Below are 23290 nucleotides of genomic sequence, written 5' to 3'. Positions count from 1 at the left end.
AACTACAGTACTGTTATTCCTTTAATAGACAGCCAAATCATTCGTCAGCTGAGATAATAGTTATAGGTGTTTAATAATTTGACATTTTCTTGTCATTAAAGTTCTTTTTGGCTAACTGCATGTCTAATTATCTTTCCTTTAAAGCAAGCACTATTTACATTGACATTGTCTATAATTTTATTTTATACAGATACAAAGTGGAGGGTATACGTGTGTGATTAATTTAAGTAATGGTGCACGGTTCCAGGGAGCTACCACCCCAACACAGGAGGCTGCTGCAGAGAGCGCAGCGAGTATAGCACTGCATCAGTTAGTAAGTATGACCTTCAGATATAGAGGGTTTTTCTTCTCGTGTGATAATAAGAAGTGTACAGTAGGTATTGATTTCATGTGGATTGTGGAAAACTTGTAATATTTGATTTTACAGACAATTTACATTAGCCTAGAGAAAACATGTACTTTGTTCAACATTTGAATTCATGGTTGACCTTTACCTGAATTCATGGTTGACCTTTAACTAAGAAATCCATAAAAATTGGTATCCCAAGAATGATAAACACTTTATCTTGATAGAAAAAAATTGAGCAGAAAATATTACGATTCTTATTCATTTATCTTTCTCAAGGGAGCAACTTTCCAACCGTCCACTCAATGCCACCCACTAATGATGATGCATCAGAGAATTCCACCTCCTGGGATGATGCCACATAGGATGCCACAATCTCCTAGATCTCATCAACCACAACAACCGTTCCCATCAGCATTCAGACCTGTCCAACCTGCTGGTTTGTAAACATTTTCATGTAGATCTGTAATGTAATGGGATGACAATTTCCACCTAACAAAAACAGAACCCTCTTACCTCCCCTTGATAAGTATTGCCTACAGCTATGATGATAATGTGCTAATGCCTGACTTGGTATTGACTAAGGTCATTGACCAAGAAATGATCAAGTTAATCTTCTCTCTGAGCTGTAGATGTTACATTGAAGTCTCTTCTAAGTCACTCCAATTATTTCACATCCCTCATCTCATAGTGTTGAATCAGAAGGGTTAATATTAATGTTAACAGAGTTTTTTTTTTTTGCTCCTTAAAAGTTTTTTTTTGGGTGCATATAGTAATTGCTTTGTCCATCCATCCATTCTTTCAACAGTCCCTTTTTTCTGCCTTCAAGCAATTGGAACACATGTACTTTGCTTAGTGGAACTAAACTTATACAAAGGGAAATTGAAGGGAAAGGAACAAAACCTTAAAAAATTTGATGTCCAAAAGTTCAAGGTCACTGAATCTATTTAATAATTTTTAGAAAAACTTATTTGATGGTAATTTTAGCTTCCTATGTTTGTTTAAAATGAAACTTGTACAGTTAAAGTAGGGGGAAAGGAAAGAGTCCTTTTAACTTTCCTGGTCAAAAGTTCAAGGTCAAAGCTAAATAAAATTGATTTAAAATAAGCAATGGATAGCTGCAATTTTTTTTGTGATTTATTGAGGTACACTAGTTGTATTTCATTAAAACTATACAAGTGGTTGAAAGAAGGAAAGAGAGAGTCAATTGATTTTAAGGTCGGTCAGTTGGTCAAAATTCAAGGCCAAGGAAAGCTGAACATCTGTTTGACAATCCAAAAATCTTGGTTGTAAATCTCTGAGATAAGGCTTTCAAATTTTGCTGGAATTTTTATAGCGAACCCTATGATAGTTTTCCATAGATTCACCTGCAAGTTACCTGTCGATTTAAACTTTTGGCAGTTCTATTGTCCCATCTAACAAATACAACAGGTATTGTTCTCTGTATAGTTCATTCACCAAGACCTTTAAATTTCTTCTAGGAGAAATATATCACTCATTGATTAATTTACCTGACCAAAAAATTATCTGTTTTTTTATTGAAATACTTCTATAAACTCACATAAACTGTATGCAATATTGTATTTATTCAATATACCCGGTACTATTAATATATTTTCAATCTGTTCAATATAAAATCTGATTTAATAATAAAAAGTATATTTTAGACACATTTTTAAGTATTTTCCAAAGAATTTGCATGTTTTTGTTGTTGTTAATTTATAGACTATGTTTATGAAGACCTTAATTTAAAAATAATAATATTCAAATTTTTATTTATCAAACACACAAAAATATTTATTGAATATTTGATCAGAAATCAACTTTTAATTTTTAAATCATTATTAATATTGAACACATTAAAAACAAGTTTTTGGTTTTGAATAAATACAACACCACATGCAGTTTTGTGAGTCCTTTCTTAGTATTGGTATAAGTATTTTTTCATCATTGACAGTTCAATTTTTTGTTCAGGTAAATTAATCAATGAGTGATATATTTCTCCTAGAAGAAATTTAAAGGTCCCAGTGAATAAACTACACAGAGAACAATACCTGTTGTATTTGTTAGATGGGACAATAGAACTGCCAAAAGTTTAAATCGACAGGTAACTTGCAGGTGAATCTATGGAAAACTATCATAGGGTTCGCTATAATTGGGAATGGTATTCATGACCTGGCAGGTTTTCCAGTGTCATGGTTACTCTTGGCTCAAAATACAAGGATCCAGACTGGGTTTCTATATATTAAGGCTCTGGACATATCATTAACATATTACAGCTTTATAAAGAATGAATTAGAATCTTGATTTACAAGTTTTAGATGAGATCTTTTAACTTAAATCTCAGAAATTTCAGTAGTTCAATTGTCCTTATTACCACAGCTATGATGATAATATACTAATGCCTGACTTGGTATTGACTAAGGTCATTGACCAAGAAATGATCAAATTAATCTTCTCTCTGAGCTGTTGTATAGGCATTGAAATTATTAAAAGGTAACACTAATGTGTGGCTTGTTCATCTGCCATTTACATTTAAGTTATTTTAAGAAATGGATGAAAAATATTTTGTTATATAGTAATGAAATTCTAACAGCGAGACCTACATTTTATTGAGACAGTATAATGTTTACCCATACGTTTTTGTCGAGCCTTCGACTTTAGTAGTCGAAAAAGCGAGACTAAGCGATCCTACATTCCGTCGTTGTCGGTGTCGTCAGCGTTGGCGTCCACAAATATTCACTCTGTGGTTAAAGTTTTTGAAATTTTAATAACTTTCTTAAACTATACTGGATTTCTACCAAACTTGGACAGAAGCTTGTTTATGATCATAGGATAGAATCCAGAAGTAAATTTTGTAAAAATAAAATTCCATTTTTTCCGTATTTTACTTATAAATGGACTTAGTTTTTTCTGCAGGGAAACATTACATTCACTCTGTGGTTAAAGTTTTTAAAGTTTTAATAACTTTCTTAAACTATCCTTGGTTTCTACCAAACTTGGACAGAAGCTTGTTTATGATCATAAGATAGTATCCAGAAGTAAATTTTGTAAAAAGATAACTCCATTTTTTCTGTATTTTACTTTAAAATGGACTTAGATTTTCTTCCAGTTAAAGGGAAAATTCACGATTTTTTACTTATGGTTTAAATATGTTCATTATGACATAATATATATATTCACAAAGTTTTATCGCTATATGTGCAGTAATAAAGGAGAAATTCAATAATTAATGAAAAAATATCAACTACTTCCTGTAGGTCGTGACGTTTTCTCCTGATTTTTGCATGCCGGGATTTAAAATACAATCATTAAAAGTCTTGGTTTTTAATCATATTTTAACGTAATCGTAAACGCGCCGATGACTTATGCTTTATCTAATAACCATCCGATAATAAGAAGATAAAACGCACAGACGTTCAATTGTACTCATTCGTGAGATAAATTATCTATGTTAAACGTATATATTTGAATTATTTTTGTAGACAACACAAAAAGTTATAAATTTATTTTTAATAAATGCATTTTCGGACTGATAAGGTGAACAAATTAAAGTACAATAATCTGTCAAGACAATATGTTGGTGTACTATTATTGACCTTTTACTATCTCTGCTATGACTAGGTTTATACGATGTGTGTATTCACGGTTCTGTGGCAATACTCGTAGATGGCTTGTTGAAAGGTAAATTGTTATTTGCACTTCGGTATTTAACCACGCCTCTAGGGCACACCTTGCCAGGTGTGACTGTCTATTCGGATCAGTGGGAGCATTTAATACACACATTAAAAATACATATTCAAGTTGGTGACAAATAAAAATTGGTCGCTGTGGAATTATTTAATTATATTTGGTGCTATTATTTATTTGAATTCAAATAAGTTAATTTACTAAGAAATACACAATTTTCGGTTAAAGACGGGAAACTTAATTCATATGTCAGAATGAAATGATATACAAGTCTTGTCCTTGATTTATGTCTCATAAAAAAGGGGGACTTAGAAATTAGAAATAGCTTTACTAAATCATTTTTATTTGTCTTTATTAGGCGAAAAAATGTACGAGAACACTTACATTTAGACTTTTGAAAGCCATGTATTAATTAATATATGAAACTATCTGAAGATAACTCTACCGAAGCGGAATATAATATGTACGAATAAAGAAAAAATACTTTTGTATTGGAATGGAATCGAAAAATTACGAATAGATATTCTTTTCAAGTGTGAAAAACGTCGACCAAATTTATTCATAATCGGGAACGTCCTTATTAAAATCTGAGACTACTATAATAATCGTCGTCTCCCAACGTATATATATACTTAAATAACTATTTGACCAACGATGTTTAAAATTAAAGACAACGAATTTAATGTTATCTTTCCCTATTTTTGAATGTTATTATAAGTCTGTTCAACTTGCAAGAATACCCCTAAAGCGGACAAATATCCGACAAGCAGTTTATTCTTTAAATTGCTGTCATTGAATATCAAGAAAGAAAATAAATCCCGAAATTGATACTCAATAGTTTTCCTAGAAAATATTCACATCCCTTGGGGATTATTAGTGTACGTCCAGTTGCATATATTTTACATGAATGTTGGAACAATTGTGATGATGACGAATTTCGTCCTTTATTCGAGAACAATCTAATTGATATATAAATCTGTGAGTTTACTATGTTCTTAACTTCGATGAACCAAAGCAAGTTATTAATTGACCTGTATTTAAATCAAATTGTTTCTTTTTTTTCTTCTTCTTCTTTTGGTATACAATAGTCTATCGAATTCGTTGATTACATACTGTTGGCATACGTGGACTAGTCTATTTACAAAACTTTTACCACAATTTACACAAAATGTATGTTTCTTTCTTATGTTCAATGTATACATGTATACATATTTTAAATTGCGCTACTGACTATAGTTCCGTAACTTTCTACCCAGGCGTATGTATACACGAATCGTCGACAAGTGCGCACATTTTTTTTAAATCAATAATTCTGGTATGTTCCAATCTGTCCTAAACTATTGACAACGAGTATATATTACATTTTCCCAAATTAACCCTTGGAAAAATATGTAAATAGATTTGTATTTCTTCAATTTTTTTTTGTGTATTATTTTTTTTTTATAAATAATATTATTTACACCAGAAATGTTATTTATAAACAAGCGTATGAGTTCAGTAATGACTAGTATATTATATCACTTTCGGACACGCAAGACAAAAATGTATATTATACATGCACCTGATAGTTCAAAATGGAAAGTTATAAGTAACGGTCGTGTACACTTATCAATACCTACAGAAGTGAAACGATGCATGAACTTGCAAGCCCGCCGGACAGGAAATCGATTGAATACCTGGACGTGTCACCTTACACCCCTTCCAATACCTTTGGGAGTAATACCTTTAGCCATGCTGGTGATCCGATGAGGGAAGATCCGAATTTATTTAAATAAAGTTTATTACTTGAAAGAATTATGAACGAATTAGATTTTCGAAAACAATTTCCACGGAACACTTATTTATGATTTGAACTTTGACTTTTTAACTAATTACAATATTAACAGTTTAAAAATAACAGACTATATGGTTATTTAAAAATATAAGACCATTTTCCGTATCAAGTTAGTCAGTCAGATAAAACAACCGTACGATTGACAAGATATCGACACGCAATTACGCCTACATCGTTTACTGTAGTTTTGTTCCTTTGTGGTTTATAGACATATCGGGATTTTTCATCGGAGAAGGTGACAAGATGGCGGAGAGCAGAGAACTGATACTCAAAATTTAAAATCGATGGTGATCTCTTATTTAGCGGAATAAAACTTTAATATCTATAAATTTGAGCATTTTTATACAGAATGGACATAATATCAATTTTTGATTTTTTTGCGAAGTTTCCCTTTAACATTACATACAGTCTGCAGTTAAAATTTTCAAAACATTTATTAGATTCATTAACTATCCTAAATTTTTACCAAACTTGGACAGAAGCTTCTTACAATCATAAGATAGTATCAAGAGGAATATTTTATTGATTTTTTTTCCTCATTTTTGTTGAGCTTGCGATTTACAGCAAAAGTAGGCGAGACACTGGGTTCCGCGGAACCCTTACAAATTTTGTTTATACAATAGAACTTTGCATGATAAGATAATTTGTTCTGCAGGTCAGATAAATGTCAGGGGTCAAGGGCAACACCAGAATTACCATGGTGGTAGGGGAGGTAACCAGGGGATTTACAGTTGGCAGCAGCAACAGGAACATGGTAGACCAAAACAACATAGTGATTCTCTACCGTCTACAGTCGTATGTCAGCCAAGTGAGGAACAGTCACCGAACAAACAATCGTCTCAAGCTAACCCATTTATACCACTACAGGTAAGACAACATAGTGATTCTCTACCGTCTACAGTCGTATGTCGGCCAAGTGAGGAACAGTCACTGAACAAACAATCGTCTCAAGCTAACCCATTTATACCACTACAGGTAAGACAACATAGTGATTCTCTACCGTCTACAGTCGTATGTCGGCCAAGTGAGGAACAGTCACAGAACAAACAATCGTCTCAAGCTAACCCATTTATACCACTACAGGTTAGACAACATAGTGATTCTCTACCGTCTACAGTCGTATGTCAGCCAAGTGAGGAACAGTCACCGAACAAACAATCGTCTCAAGCTAACCCATTTATACCACTACAGGTAAGACAACATAGTGATTCTCTACCGTCTACAGTCGTATGTCGGCCAAGTGAGGAACAGTCACTGAACAAACAATCGTCTCAAGCTGACCCATTTATACCACTACAGGTAAGACAACATAGTGATTCTCTACCGTCTACAGTCGTATGTCGGCCAAGTGAGGAACAGTCACAGAACAAACAATAGTCTCAAGCTAACCCATTTATACCACTACAGGTTAGACAACATAGTGATTCTCTACCGTCTACAGTCGTATGTCAGCCAAGTGAGGAACAGTCACCGAACAAACAATCGTCTCAAGCTAACCCATTTATACCACTACAGGTAAGACAACATAGTGATTCTCTACCGTCTACAGTCGTATGTCAGCCAAGTGAAGAACAGTCACCGAACAAACAATCGTCTCAAGCTAACCCATTTATACCCCTACAGGTAGAACTTTTACATTCCAACATGACATATATAAATCTAATTATTTTCCTCATGCATACTATATATAGCATCCTGTGCAATGTTTAGGACAATGAAATTGCATGAACACTTGGAACCTTGGCTTTGACAAATTCTACATACAACTATAAAGGAAAGGACAAGGTTCACTATTGGCCAAATATGGCTTCGAATTTCAACTTTATCATAAAATTTCAAAATGGACATAATTTGGTTTTGATGGATCTATCTCAAAAGCCTTACTTCTTTGTTATTACAAAGCTCTTCATAAGAGTACTTTTTTTTACATCAAAATCAGCACATTTTGGATATATTGTCAAAATTATATCATTTTGTGCAATTTCCAGACCTGAAAGCTTGAGAAACCCCTTGGCCACAACCTAGGGTCAAAATGTTGTTTTAAAATTTGCCAATGATGATGATATTGAATCTCTAGCCACAAAAACTTTCTGAATCATGGGTGTCAACCAATGTAAATCCTGCTAAAAATGGTTTAAAAAAATTCTGAAATATGACCAAAACTTATGTTACAACACAAATTATTCACATTTCAAGTCAATATTCCGTCAATACTTGGGGCCAATTTTAACCCTTCACAAACTCACTTTTGTATTTCTTTGAACATGTGAATACATGGTTCAATATACCCTCTCAAAACCGGGAAAATTAGAACACCATGACTAATAATGAATCCACAGTTTGATATTTCTACTGATGTCTGTTTATTGTCTACAGAGGAACAGCAAGTTATATGTCCAATTGTTTTAAAATGGTATTTTGATTTGTTTATTAAAGAAACATAATGATGAATAAAATTTGTTTATAATATGTTATTTTAGGTAACAAAACAACAGAAGACTCCACAGAAGAAGAAACATAAAGATGACAATGTTAATAACAATATGTCAACGCCCCCAAAATCTGTACCGGAAAGCAGTCCACCTCAGATTTCTAAAGGAGAAAAGCAATCACATATACCTGAAAGCAGTGAACACAAAACTGTACATGAAAGTGGAAGTAGATCAAAGAAGACTCCGCCAAAGCAACAGACTCCAAATAAACGGAAATCTAGATTAGCAGCTAATTTTAGTGGAGTGTAGTAGAAAGAGATTAAATTATCGTCATGTGAATGGAATGTTTTTAAATCTTTTACATTTTTTTCTGTCTGTTTTTTCTCCATACAACTATTTACCAAATGACATTTTGCTAGAGAACCAAGTTCTCAGTATTTTTCATTCCCTTTGGTATGTTTTTCAGCAGAAGAAATTTTTCATCAGTTTTATTGAAGGATTTTAATGTACATTGTGTATTCAAAGTTTTCCTTTAAGTCTTTCTATATATATATTTGTATAAAATTTACACAGGTTTTATTTTTGTGTATGATATTTGTGTAATTTTATCTACATTGTATATAGCTGAAAACAGAATTATAATGGTATTGAATAAAAATATCAATCAAGCAATCTTGTTTTGAGCAACCTTCAAAAGGTCAAGTAAAACACATTCTCTAAAGTTGACTTTCAATATGGTTGAAATTTAAAGTAAAAATTATAAGATACTTTAAAGTTTCAAAATCGTCTTAATCATATAGTTTTATTTTGGATTTTTGTAAAAATGTTATTAAGATATTGAATACAAATTTTTTTTCTGCAAAAAAGTTTTACAAAAGATGCATTAATTTTAACACATATCAGTTTTCTAGTGTTAAAAATGATTTAGATCTAGAAATAACTATGTATTTTGACAGAAAGAATTTAAATTTTACAATGAAACATATAAGTAGTTGTATATTCCAAGAAGTGCTAATTTTTGAATTGCATGTACTAACATTGTGTAAATACAGGAAAACTCAATACAACCATTGCAATTAAAATTAATATTTTGTGACTAATTTCAAAAAAACAATCTTTATGTAAAAATATTGTTATTCATGAACATTTCTGTATAACTTATGATAATTTTTTGTCCAAAGAGAGTGTTGTAAAAAGAGCCCCAGTACTTGACAACACTTATTTTAGTTTATACTATATTGTCAACACGTCCTTGTTGTAAACATTGATGAATAAAATTCATCCACTGCTGAAGTTCTGTAAATATTAACACGATTATAGACCTCTGATTCCTTCATTAAATCATTTAAAACAAATGGACAATGTCAGCTATGTCCTATTTTGAATCTTACAACTAACTAATACTATCAATGATACAAAATGAGAAGAAATTGCTAAGATATAAAAGAGCACTGTGTTCCTCTCCATATAATTGATGACTAGTTATGTAATGTCAGACAGTATGATATGATTTTACATTTGATGATAAAAACCAGAATTCTTATTAAAATTGAAAGAATTCTTTACATACATGAAATTAAATAATGACCCTAAGTTTTCCGTTACATATCTTGGAGGATCTTGTTAGTTTCTGGTATATTTTGTGAAGGCAAAGTGATTTTGATAATTAAAAAAATCTCTGTACTGTATATTGTTTGGCAACGTGACCTTCTAATTTAAACTTTTAACTTTGATTTATACTTTTTGGTGAGTAACACCTTTATGATTTGATTGTTGCACATTTTATTCTCTTTCTTTTTTCATATCTATGATTAAAACCATAATTTCATAGGTGGACATGACCAATTTAATGAAGTGACTTAAATCATCTTTTTTTATTTCAACACATACAGGTACAAATAGATTACTAACTGTGATTTGACCTGTCCGTAACCAAATGCAGAGTTACTTCTGTCTTTTATTGATGGGACCCATTTACCTAACTTTATTTTGGCTTATAAATCTGAGTTAAGATTTATTTTCAAGTCATTCCTTGACTTGTTTTTTTGAACCACTTTAGGTTTTTCAAACAATAAATATAAGTTAAAAGTTTTACTGGTACAAGACAGTTGTATTAAATGATTGTTTAAAGTAGATCTAAGCAACTTCCATGCTTAGATAAAAACACCACATGTAAAACTTATTGGTATGTGCATGAATATATATATGTAAATAACACTACAATGTAGTTTGTATTTACATCACTAAGATGTCACATGTCAATTTTGTAGCCAATGGAATTTCAGTAACAGTACTGATCTATTTTAAAAGTCTGTTTTAATGATTTTATTTTGTAAATTGTAACTTACATTATTGCTTTCAAGCAATAGACTTTTACATTAAAAACCTGTTTGAAAGTTAATATTTGACTTAAGTTATTACTGCACACACATATACAGGTAGTTCTGGTTGATGGTGTTGAACAAACTAAGATAACACAAGTCTGCTGTGGCTATGGCAGTTCATCTCATGAATTATGTACTCAACAAAAATAAACCACATATTTTATTTATTTGCTATAAAATAAATTTGGTTGAAATATATTAGGGACTAATTGAAATTCAATCACCTCAATAAAGACACATATTCAAAGGTGATGTAAAGAGACAAAAACATGACTAAAGTGCAGAAAACAACCCAAGGCCACCTATGAGTCTTCAGCGCAGTGAGAAAATCCTGCAGCTAAAGGTAGGTATCAGCTGACCCCAATCAATAATGTTTACTATACACATGTATGAATAGCCTTGCATGAAGGTCTTCAAAACAGAAGTTTGCCCACACCAAAAAGTAAGCTATAACGGGCCCAACAAATGACTACTGTAAAACCATTTAATCAGAAAAACCAAGGGTCTAATCTACATAAAACTTGGGAAACACTTATGAACTACACAAACAAATTACAACCACTGAACATAAATGTCTGCTTGGCATCTCACTTTGATCTCATTTTATTGTTGAGCCTGTGACTTTTGTTGCAGAAAGCTCAACAAAGGGATGGTGATCCTTCAGCGTAACTGGCGTTTTTACCTAACTTCTTAAAGCTTTATATTTTAAAAGGTGGAAGACCTGGATGCTTCATACTTTGTATATAGATGTGTCATGTTATGAAGTTTCTATAAAAAAGGAAGATGTGGTATGATTGCCAATGAGACAACTGTCCACAAGAGACCAAAATGACACAGACATTAACAACTATAGGTCACCGTACGGCCTTCAAAAATGAGCAAAGCCCATACCGCATAGTCAGCTATAAAAGGCCCCGATAAGGCAATGTAAAACAATTCAAATGAGAAAACTAACGCCCTTATTTATATAAAAGAATGAAGGAAAAACAAATATGTCGCACATACACAAACGACAACCACTGAATTACAGGCTGTCGCATGTATATTGTCTTTGACATCATTTTCATGGTTCAGTGACTACTTGAAAAAAAGTTAAGATTTTTTGTAATGTTAATTTCCCTCTAATTATGAGAAAAAGGATAACTATATTTGATATGTGTGTACCTTGCAAGGTCTTCATGACTGTCACACAGTTTTCACTTGACCTCATCCTCATTTCATTGATCAGTGAACAAGGTTAAGTTTTGGTGGTCAAGTCCATATCTATTAGCAAAAGGGCTAGTATATTTGGTGTATAGAAGAACTGTAAGGTGTACATGTCCAACTGGCAGGTGTCATCTGACCTTGACCTCATTTTCATGGTTCAGTGGTTGTAAAGTTTTTGTGTTTTTGTCTGTTTTTCTTATACATTATGCCATAGGTCTACTACTAGTATATTTGGTGAATGGAATGATTTTAAGGTGCACATGTCTAGCTGGCAGGTGTCATCTGACCTTGACCTCATTTTCATGGTTCAGTGGTCAAAGGTAAGATTTTGAGTTTTGCTCTTGTTTTGTAGTACTATATGCAATAGGTCAACTATATTTGGTGTATTGAAATATTTTATGATGAACATGTCAATCTCCCAGGTTTTAATTTGATCTTGACCTCATTTTCATTGTTCATTGCTCAGTGGTAAGTTGTCGTGTTTTGGTCTGTTTTTCTTAAACTATAAGCAATAAGTCAACTATATTTGTTGTATGGAATAATTGTTAGCAGTACATGTCTGTCTGGCAAAGTTCATCTGACCTTGACCTCATTTTCATGGTTCATTGGTCAATGTTGAGTTTTCCTGGTTAAGTTCTATTCTAAGAAACTGTAAGCACTAGCTCAATTATATTTGGTGTATGGAATGATTGTAAGGTGTACATGTATTTCCGGTTTAGTTTATTTTACTTTGACCTCATTTTCTTGGATCATTTAAGTCTATGTGAAACATGAAGTAAAGCTTTATTTCTTGAACTATCAACATAAAATAAATGGTCCACAAAGAAGAAGAGAGTGTGTTGTTATAAATATACACGTTACATGTGCCTTTTTATGCAAACAATCAATTAGTCAAGGTTACATTTGTTACTGTTTAAGCTAGCTAGGCTATTGTGTCTAAGAAAAATGTAAGACTGGTTATTCTTTTTAATTTGTAATTTTCTGAGGATATCAGTAAGTTACTCTCTGTGCACCATAGACTTGTTTACCTTGTTGAGGTACTGATTTTGACTGACAAGAAATAACTAATAACTATCATGATTCTTAACTTACTATTTTATTTCATAATGAATGAAAAGGCAGATAAGTTAACATACATTATTATTAATTTATCATGTTTAACATTTATAATATAGCACTATACAAATAAATTATCATGCACCAATTTGTTTAAAAAAAGTCTAATTACAAATATGTCTTTGTACAAAATGGCTGTTGTTACCATGGTCGCCAAACAGAGTTGTCACCAGTTGAACCATCAACTCCTGAATCTGAAGGTGAATGCAAGGTTGGGGAAACTGAAGGTGAGGCTGAATATGTAGAGGACCAATCATTGCAGCTTAAGGTGTCACATGATGAGGAGTACTGTGGATTTGTGTCAATTATTGGTGATAATAGCTGGTATGGGTGGCTTTCTTTGGTTGATAAATTACTGTAAGGTGTGCTTGTAGCTAATCGGTCAGAACTATAAATGGAGGCATGTGGCTCGTGTGTCTGTAGTCCTGTTGTCATGGTGCTATAACTTGTTGCTAGGTGATTGGATACTGAAGATCTGACGTCATTGGTGATGTGATTGGCAGACAGACTAGTAGATACATCGTTGATACAAGTGGCATAGCCCCGTATAAAGCTGTTCATTACCAGTTGTGTTCTGTTACGCCCTATAAAAAGAACATTGCCAATTATAATTACATGTATAGCAGAATATTGGTTTAATATTTGTGTTTTTTTTTTGTCTTGGTAGCTTGCAAAAGATATAAGAAGATGTGGAAGGAGTGCCAATTAGACAACTACAATTTTAAAAGTAAACCATTATAGGTCAAAGTAAGGTTTTCAACACGGAGCAGCATTGAATTGTATCACAAATTTCCTAATCGGATTATTTGATCTTTGTGTTTATACTGAAACTTATGGTTTTGTTAACTTTGACAAAAGATGGAGAATTCTGAAAAACACTGTGCACACCCTTATTTCATACACGCATGGAGCATTACATATATTTGTTTAAAAAAATATTCTAAAATAGACTAAACATGCTGCAGTAGCTTCATTGATTTTGCATAAAGTTCTTGAATATACATGGAATATTTGACTTTGGATTTGAAGCATCTATATCTCTCAATCAATTATTAAAGTCTGATAAACTATAAAATGTATATCCATCATTATTTTATTCAATTGCATAATCAGACAAATAAATATATAATCAATCTACATACCTTCTGATGTTTGTTTTTGCTGAATATCTTCAATGTACCTAACAGTCATTTCCATTATATCGGCTTTCTCTAACTTGACATTGTCCTGAAATAATAAAAATAATAATATTTAGTATTTAGCCTTCATACAATTGATTAAAGTCATATTTTAAAACTGAAGTCCTATCTGATTCAAATATGTAAGCATATTTCTTAAAGTGAAAAAAGCTGAATAAATCAATTGCTGTAAAATTGTATGATCCATTTAAAAAAAATCTTTTTAAGGGGAGGAGGGGCTGTCTTCGAAGCTTTGGAGGTTGTTACGTATTTTGTCTGGAAACAGCAATCTATGTATATCTTCCTGATTTGATGTAGAGCATATTCTGTCAGAATGCAGTTATATAAGTTAGCAAAAAAAATTACGAAGACTTTCTGAAGAAAATTTCACTTTTTATACAGATTTGTGGTAAATCGTATTTATAACCGTCACAGACATCTCAATTGCAAAATAAAATTAAATCACATAAGGATTAATGACTTTATCAATGAGATGAGACTTAAGTCTGACGGAAGTGTGAGTGTCAACCGGCTAAGTCAATATCTAACAGGTAAACATGGCACGGTATATCATATACCGTATTATTTACTTGTGATATACTGTAAATAATCCCCAGGCAGACGACTGCGCGTGTCACCGATAATGATGTACAAACATACTAATTATCTTTGACAACCAATTGAAATGTATCAAAATATTATTTAAAACTCGCAGAAAAAAAATGTTTTTTTTTCCTGTTTTTTTTCCAAAGCTTAGTAAATTAGTAATGATAGTTTGGAAAACAAGACACTTACAATATATTTAAAAAAAAAACCTTATATAACTGAGTTCCTTACCTCCTTGTTTGTACCCCGTAATACTAATGTCTTTAGGTCGGACAGTCTATTATTAATTCTCTCGCGCCGACGTTTCTCTGTCAAAGGTTTGCTGGCCTGGAATAAATATAAAAAAGAAACATAAATAAATATTTTCTAAATGAGTTATTTCAAAATTTTCATATTTTAGATTTATAACTTATTAAACTATAATAGACATTAACATATCATTTGCTGTCCAATGGATATTACAAAATATTGATTCTTTCATATGCGTCGGACAGTTGAATATTTTTTTAATGAGCTCAGCTTCGCACTACCTTCCTCCCCAAAAGAAACAAAAGAATATACTGGTATTTGATACATCAAATATAACTAATCTTGGAACAGTATATTTATATATATGCTCCTGAACTAATTAACATTCTATTTAGTAAATAAATGTTTTATATAATAAAAAAAAAATTATGAATAAAATAATAAAGAAATTAGATTATTTGTAATTTGAATTAATTGTTTTTATGAGAAAAAAAATATATTGATAATCAAAAATAGTATTTTACCTTTCTTTTTAGGGCCTGTAATTCTTTGCTGTTCATTGTGTCTTGATTTTTTCTGTCAGCTGTTTTTATGAAGGTATAATTTGAAAATGAAATCCTGGTCAATATCTTAAACTATATCAAGACAGAAAATGAAACCAATTGACTCTTTTACTTTTGTCAGACGCGTGCCGACTACTGTCTTGTGCTTTATGGTTTCTACCTGTTAAGTGGTGTATAAATATACCTGACCATGAGTATTACCGCCGCTATACCCTGGGAGATTAAATAGGGCGTGGCTTCATGTGTCTTTTAATTTGTCAATTAAGATATCTATTGCTGTCAACACATTACAGTCTAATATAGTTAATTGCCATTTCTATGTCTCAATGAAATGAATACATGTACCTGCAGTTTATTTAAGAATATGTTTTTATTGCAATTAAGCCACCTTTACTTGCGTATGTATTCACGTACAGGTGCTAAAATATGATGTCGAGAGTAGATATAGAATTAGACTTTTAATTGAACGGACTGTTTTGATTATCAACCTGCCAACTTCATAATCCAATTTAATTTACTGTTTAAATGTAAAAGCATTGGTTTATTTTTAGAGATTTTTTTTTAATTTCTATTTCATGGTATCAGTAATATTTGACGTGAAATCCGACTTATTAATATAAAAGATGTTTTCATCTGATAACATATACAATGAAGATTTCCGATTTATATCGATCTTCATATTCGAACTAAGTTTAATCAAGGATATAGTAAGACTTACTATACAAATCCTTGGTTTAATACCTTAAGTTTATATTCTTTCATTTTATCAAAAAACATTAACGTAAAAAATTCTGTGAAATAAAATAACTTAAAGTATAACAATACGTTTTTCGTCCTATACTTTGACCTATAATGGGTTACTTTTACAAATAGTGACTTGGATGGAGAGTTGTCTCATTGGCATTTATACCACATCTTCTTATTTCTATGAAATACTTGCGAGTGGACGATAGGAACTTAGACAACCAACTGTATGAATTATAAGACACGTCCTAAAACAGTCCTACTTGCCAGGACTGTTTTTGAATGTGAATTATCATTATTGGCTTTTAATCAATAGGTTAACTGTCAGAAAGTTTCAAATGTAATGCAACAAAAAGTCTGAGATCAAAAGATCACAATTATTTAGATACATAAGAATTAGTTCAATGAAGCAAGTGATGTTATGTACCAAGTGTGTATTGGTAGATGTAATGTACCAAGTGTGTATTGGTAGATGTAATGTACCAAGTGTGTATTGGTAGATGTAATGTACCAAGTGTGTATTGGTAGATGTATTGTACCAAGTGTGTATTGGTAGATGGTTATTTAGTAAACTAATAACTTTTTGGAATGTTACGAAGCTGAGAAAAAAGCTTCTTCATGGTCAAGAAATAACATCAGAAGAAAAATGATATGTTCTTATATTTTTCTATATTTACTGATAAATTGACTTAATTTTTGCAGTTAACATTACAAAATTATATGTCTCTGCATTTACACAGCAATCTTATGTATTCGTTTGACCTTCGGTCATCTATACCAGTAAGTAACAAAATAGACAACACGATATGCAGACAGTTTGGACAGTTTTAATAGTGACACCAACACACTGTGTATTATCAAACATGGGATTGGATTTGATATGACGGTTAATATTGGTACAACTTTTGAATTTTGGATCCTTAATGCTCTTCAACTTTGTTTGAGCCCTAATTTGATAAAAAAAATGTCATTTGGAAATAGATATAAGATGACAATGAGGCAGCTCTTTCATCCAAGTCACAATTTGTAAAAGTAAACAATTATAGATCAAACAACGTCTCCAACACGAAGCCCTGTCTCACACCGAAAATAAAGCTATAAAGGGTCCCAAAAATGACATGTATTTTAAAATCATTCAAACTGGAAAACCAACGGTCTATATAAATACGAGAATCGAGAAACACTTATGAACCACATCAACAAACGACAACTACTGAACACCAGATTCCTGACTTAGGAGAGGTGCAAATAAATGCAGCGGGTTTAAACGTTTTAATAGGTACCAACCTTCGCCCTTATCTGAAACAATAGTGTAACATCACAACATAATAAAGCACACTATAAAATATCAATTGAAATGGCTTAACTCAATCAAAAGACACATTAACACAAGTGAACATACACTGAACGAATAAATTTGATTTATGACAAAATGTTAATACAAAATGAATTAAATATGTCTATTTTGTCTGCGTTATATCTTGAATTAAATCTACATATTCATAATGATCGACTGAGAACTACACTTAACAACAACGGAGATGATTTCAACTTTCCTATTGTAAACTTTCTATTTCCCTATGTAGCAATATTTCAGCAGCATTTTCATATGGATTTCCAGATCTTCTATTTCTTATCATGATGTCCTTCACAAAGGACTGTGTTTTCACGAAATCTATGTAACCAAGTGTTTCTATATATATTGGACAAGTAATATATATATACGTCCCGCTATGAACCGTTTGTCGGATAGGAACAGAAATATTTTCATACGAACACAAGAAAACGATGTATGGCGTAAAAAAAAATCTGAAAAAGGCGTTTAATCCTTCAATATTTTTTTTAGAGTCATGGGCATAATTTGAAACGCGAAATACACTGCAATATGTTATGTATCAATGCGTGAGTTTATGTCCATCCCTGTCAATTTTTAAATGAAGTGCACTCTACTGCATTCATACAACCGAACACCTACCACAACGTTTTGAACGCGTAAACATAGTTTTACTAACTATGTACTTTATTTAGTATTCTCATATACATGATACAGTTAAGGAAAATTGCCGATGCAAAGATCTGGAACGATGTCATTTTATGTTTCGCAAAGTGTGACTTCATCAGTTTAGATACCAGAAAGCCCGAACGGTCATGCTTGATGGTTATTTTTGCCGATTAATCAGTATCGAAAATATAAATGTAAGCATTCTAGATCTATTTATAGGTTGCATTACTGTAAATATTGACAACGCAATTTCCCATAAGAACTCCTTTTACGGCTAAAGATGTACCACTTTTACTATGAAGTTTTGAAAAAAATCATATCCTAGAATGGAAAGTAGATATGTCCTACTATTTTTTCAAATGTCAAAATATAGGGCTGTGCGGTATATTTACAATGTTTATATGCCCCGAATTAGAACTAAGAGTTTGAACTAACACTAAACTCCTTAACCAGTACCCTACCTTAACTGTAGGATTACCACAGATTTCAATAGAAACAATTTACTTATAACATTCCCAAGTTATATCTCTATGAGAGGAAACATAGAGATCACAACTGGGAACCAGTATGTAAACACAAGTAATATCTATGAATATTCTATATCTCTCCAAAAGAGGTGTGGTTTGAGAAACAGTGTTCTTACAAAGTACAACATATCTATAGGCTAATACTGGTATGCTCTATTTTTAGATAAACAGTTGTGCATCAGAACATATCATGTGCCAAATACATCCTGATCCGAATTTGTCAAAAGTGAAACAAAACAACGATAGAATGTGTGCTATATTCAAGTATCTTTACGAGAAAATTTTAAGATTTTAAGAGTTATCACGGGGAAGTACAGTATAAAATATCAGTATCAAGTAAACTGTTATTCTAATAAGTACAAAGTCCCAAAAAATTGTAATTGAAGCTCAAAATTATTTTCTTTTTCATTGTTGCTCTTTTCACAATGATTCCAAGTCCATATTCGTAGTTTTGTTACGTAAAGGAGTAGGTCCAGTAAGACCTCTTTTTGACCCCAAAATATAGCAGTTTTACAGAATTGTTAAAATGTAAACTTTTAGTTATTTATTGGAAAAAAGAATGATTGTGTTACATAAATATGGGCTGTTTTTGAAAATTCAATGCACATATATATATCGGGCACCAGCATCATTGAGTCATGCTAAATTACTGAAATCTTCACAATTTTAGCATTTTAGATCAATTTTAGACGGTTTCCGTCTTAAATGAAAGTGGTCTCATTCGTGTTCATTCTAAATACTGAAATGTAAGTTGTATTTGATGATAGTAGATAACATATACAAAGGTTGAGGTAAACACGGATGCGGCCACATTAATTTTTGATAAAAAACATCTGAAAAGTGACATTTTTTGGCATATTGATAGATTTGTCATATTTAAGCTTGAAACGGAGCGGTTTCTTTAATGACGAAACCAGTTAAAAACTTCCACATTAACTAATTGAATCAACTGAAATAGACACTTTTAAAGTGTTTAAAATGTGTTCAAAATCTTCGTTAGATGAACCTGAAATTTGGGGCCAAAATCGGCCCTTACCGGACCTACTCCTTTTCAATTGACTTGAAAGACGGAAAATTCGAAAAATAAAATACTTCGTACTCTTTTTACTAAATAATTCAGGCATTATTTTAGACAACAGAGACCTTGAATCAAGTTTACATTTATTATAGAATAAAAGTCGTAAGTTCAATAAAAGCAGGGGAAAAAAATCAAAATCAAATAAAACAATAAAATAAATAATAAACTTCAAGGGAAAAGAATCACTAACATTTCAAGTTAATTTTTTGGTGTTGCTTTATTTTTGAAGATATATACAATAAATGCACATTGTCGCAAAATATAAAATTTATTTGAAACAGGACGAAAAGCGTGGCTGGCCGAGCCTTTCTCCGGTTTATATCGAGTACAATAAAATTGAGAATGGAAATGGGGAATGTGTCAAAGAGACAACAACCCGACCAAATAAAAAACAACAGCAGAGGGTCACCAACACGTCTTCAATGTAGCGAGAAATTCCCGCACCCGGAGGCGTCCTTCAGCTGGCCCCTAAACAAATATATACTAGTCCAGTGATAATGAACGCCATACTAATTTCCAAATTTTAACACAAGAAACTAAAATTAAAATAATACAAGACTAACAAAGGCCAGAGGCTCCTGACTTGGGACAGGCTCAAAAATGCGGCGGGGTTAAACATGTTTGTGAGATCTCAACCCTCCCCCTATACCTCTAACCAATGTAGAAAAGTAATTGCATAACAATACGCACATTAAAATTCAGTTCAAGAGAAGTCCGAGTCTGATGTCAGAAGATGTAACCAAAGAAACTAAACAAAATGACAATAATACATAAATAACAACAGACTACTAGCAGTTAACTGACATGCCAGCTCCAGACTTCAATTAAACTGACTGAAAGATTATGATTTCATCATATGAACATCAGGCACAATCCTTCCCGTTAGGGGTTTAGTATCATACCATCATAACATATATGAGAAGAACTTAACCCGTGTCTTGCCAACAACTGTTTTTAGAATAAATGGGTTTAGTTCCGATGCAAAGACCTTATCAGTGACTCAATATTAACGCCAAAATATGCAATCTTTAATGACTTGACAACAGTATCGTAATTATATCCCTTCTTAATAAGTCTATTCAAAGGTTTTGTAAGTTTCTGAGGTGAATTCTGACACCTTTGTGCTTTATAAAGAATATTTCCATAAAAAATTGGATGTGAAATACCTGAACGTGTTAGAAGTCTGCATGTTGAGCTTTATTTACAAATGATGTCTTTATACCGATGATAAAATTTTGTAAATGTTTTGACTAGTTTGTGATATCGAAAACCCTGGTTTAATAATTTTTCAGTAATACATAAATTTCTCTCGTTAAAATCTAAAACATTGTTACATACACGAGCGAATCGTACAAGTTGAGATATATAAACACCGTAAGATGGTGACAAGGGAACGTCACCATCTAAAAACGGATAATTAACGATAGGAAATGAAAAATCATCCCTTTTATCATAAATTTTAGTATTCAGCTTTCCATTAGTGATATAGATATCAAGATCGAGAAAAGGGCAGTGGTCATTGTTAGTATTAGCTTTATTTAAAGTAAGTTCAACAGGATACATTTCATTAATATACATACTGAAGTCGTCATTATTGAGAGCCAAAATATCATCCAAATATCTAAAAGTATTATTAAATTTGTTTATCAGATGTTGTTTCGATGGGTCTTTGCTTATTTTTGTCATAAATTGTAACTCATAAAAATACAGTTTATTTTTCCAATGATGTACATATGTTGTTTTTGTCCTGCAATTTCAATCGACACTTGAAACTTTATTTGTTAAAATCAAAATCATAATCTGTAACTTTTAAGAAATCGACATACTTTTAGGTTAAACGCAGACCGCGAAGAGGACCCTTATATGAACTGTTACGGAAATAGAAATGTCCACATTACCGAATGTTTGCGACTGTCATACAAGTGAGAGGTTTAGTGCTATAAAACCAGGTTCTATCTACCATTTTCTACATAGGAAATGCCTGTACCAAGTCAGGAACAATTGTTGTCCCTTCGTTTGATGTGTTTGAGCTCTTGATTTTACCACTTGATTATAATTTATATCTAGAAATTGAATATGAGGGTGGGTTGAAAACAAAACTTTACAACAAAAGAGATGATTTGAGCGTCCCAAAAGTGAGGCATTGGGAAGCTTAAATCATCATTTCGTAAATTTTACGGATGCCATCACGAGTTGGTTGACCGTTATAGAATATCTGTTATATAGATGATATCGGATATGTTTCTTATGTCGTAACTACAATCCCGTTCCATTTTCACGAATGTAACCAACCGAATGAGACATTTTTACCTTTACAAACAAAGCAAACATTTATAGTGTATTTGTTTTTTGTACAAAAGTTGGAAGATTGAATGATAAAAAATGGCCCTGCATGCCTCTTTAGAAGAGAGAGGGAGAACGTACTATATTCAATTACCTGATAATTTTATATAAGGAAGATTTTAACTAACTAATATTTAGCATGTGCAACTACAGTCATGATAACATATCCATATCAGGTAACATTGATATTAAATTTTTTTTACAAAGTCACGAGATGATAAATGAATAGCGATGTACAGAAGGAAATATTTGGTTAAATCCTTAGAAAGATTTCTTATTGCCTTGTCCATTGTTGCTCTTTAACAATATATTCGATAGTCTTAGTTTCATATATTTATCATGTAAATTTCTTTGTTTAAAGATAGTCCATAATGATGGAAAACGCATCGGACGGAACACATTTATAAAGTGTCAACTCATTTCTTTGTTTTTTTCAAAGTTAATATATAATTCAGTTCTATTTTTCAAAATATTGAATTAAGAGAACATTTGGCATTAGCAAGAGAAGGTAAGAATTGTAATGACAATAGACACATGATACAAATACAAACTTAGATAGTAATATCTATATAATTAACTACAATGTACTAACTGTTTACAAAACTTTATATTTCGAAATAATAAGGATTTTCTATCCAAGGAATAGATTAACCCAAACTTTCTTTGCCATATGTAAAAGAAGGACGAAAGATACCAGAGGGACAGCCAAACTCATTAATCGAAAATAAACTGACAACGCCTGGCTAAAAATGAAAGAAGACAAACAGAAAAACAGACAAACAATAGAACACATGACACAACCTAGAAAACTAAGGAAAAAGCAACACGAACCCCTCCAAACACTAGGGGTGATCTCAGGTGCTTCGGAAGGGTAAGCAGATCCTGCTCCACATGTGGCACCCGTCGTGTTGCTTATGTTATAAAAAATCCGGAAAATAGTCTAAATCGGTAGGTCACATTCATGAAGGGAAGGGGAACATATCCGATATCAT

At 32.0% G+C, this 23290-nt stretch overlaps 2 protein-coding genes and 2 non-coding genes across 4 annotated transcripts in view; 3 read left to right on the top strand and 1 right to left on the bottom strand.

Annotated features, from left to right (window-relative positions):
- Window positions 1–10703, top strand: part of LOC143056582 (5'-3' exoribonuclease 1-like) — a 43550-nt gene extending 32847 nt beyond the window's left edge. The window contains 4 exon segments of the mRNA XM_076229683.1: window positions 191–313; window positions 626–785; window positions 6526–7493; window positions 8351–10703. Coding sequence (XP_076085798.1) covers window positions 191–313; window positions 626–785; window positions 6526–7493; window positions 8351–8611 — 1512 coding nt within the window. The 3' untranslated portion in view covers window positions 8612–10703.
- On the top strand, window positions 887–975 carry LOC143057960 (Z30 small nucleolar RNA). The gene has a single exon (XR_012972884.1). It is a non-coding gene; the product is annotated as a Z30 small nucleolar RNA (small nucleolar RNA).
- LOC143057974 (Z30 small nucleolar RNA) lies at window positions 2727–2815 on the top strand. The gene has a single exon (XR_012972898.1). It is a non-coding gene; the product is annotated as a Z30 small nucleolar RNA (small nucleolar RNA).
- A 2269-nt stretch (window positions 10704–12972) lies between the features above and the next one.
- Window positions 12973–15776, bottom strand: LOC143056351 (transcription factor HES-1-like). The gene is made up of 4 exons (XM_076229439.1): window positions 15566–15776; window positions 15024–15119; window positions 14151–14235; window positions 12973–13592 (listed from the first exon to the last, which is right to left on the bottom strand). Exons 1-4 carry the CDS (start codon window positions 15599–15601, stop codon window positions 13150–13152), a joined length of 660 nt encoding a protein of 219 aa, XP_076085554.1. The 5' UTR covers window positions 15602–15776; the 3' UTR covers window positions 12973–13149.
- Window positions 15777–23290: the final 7514 nt, after the last annotated feature.

Source organism: Mytilus galloprovincialis, chromosome 13 (genome assembly GCF_965363235.1).
Source record: "Mytilus galloprovincialis chromosome 13, xbMytGall1.hap1.1, whole genome shotgun sequence".
In the NCBI taxonomy this organism is placed as follows: domain Eukaryota; kingdom Metazoa; phylum Mollusca; class Bivalvia; order Mytilida; family Mytilidae; genus Mytilus; species Mytilus galloprovincialis.
The sequence above is the reverse complement of the archived record's forward strand: the minus strand, read 5'-3'. Positions and strand labels throughout refer to the sequence as shown.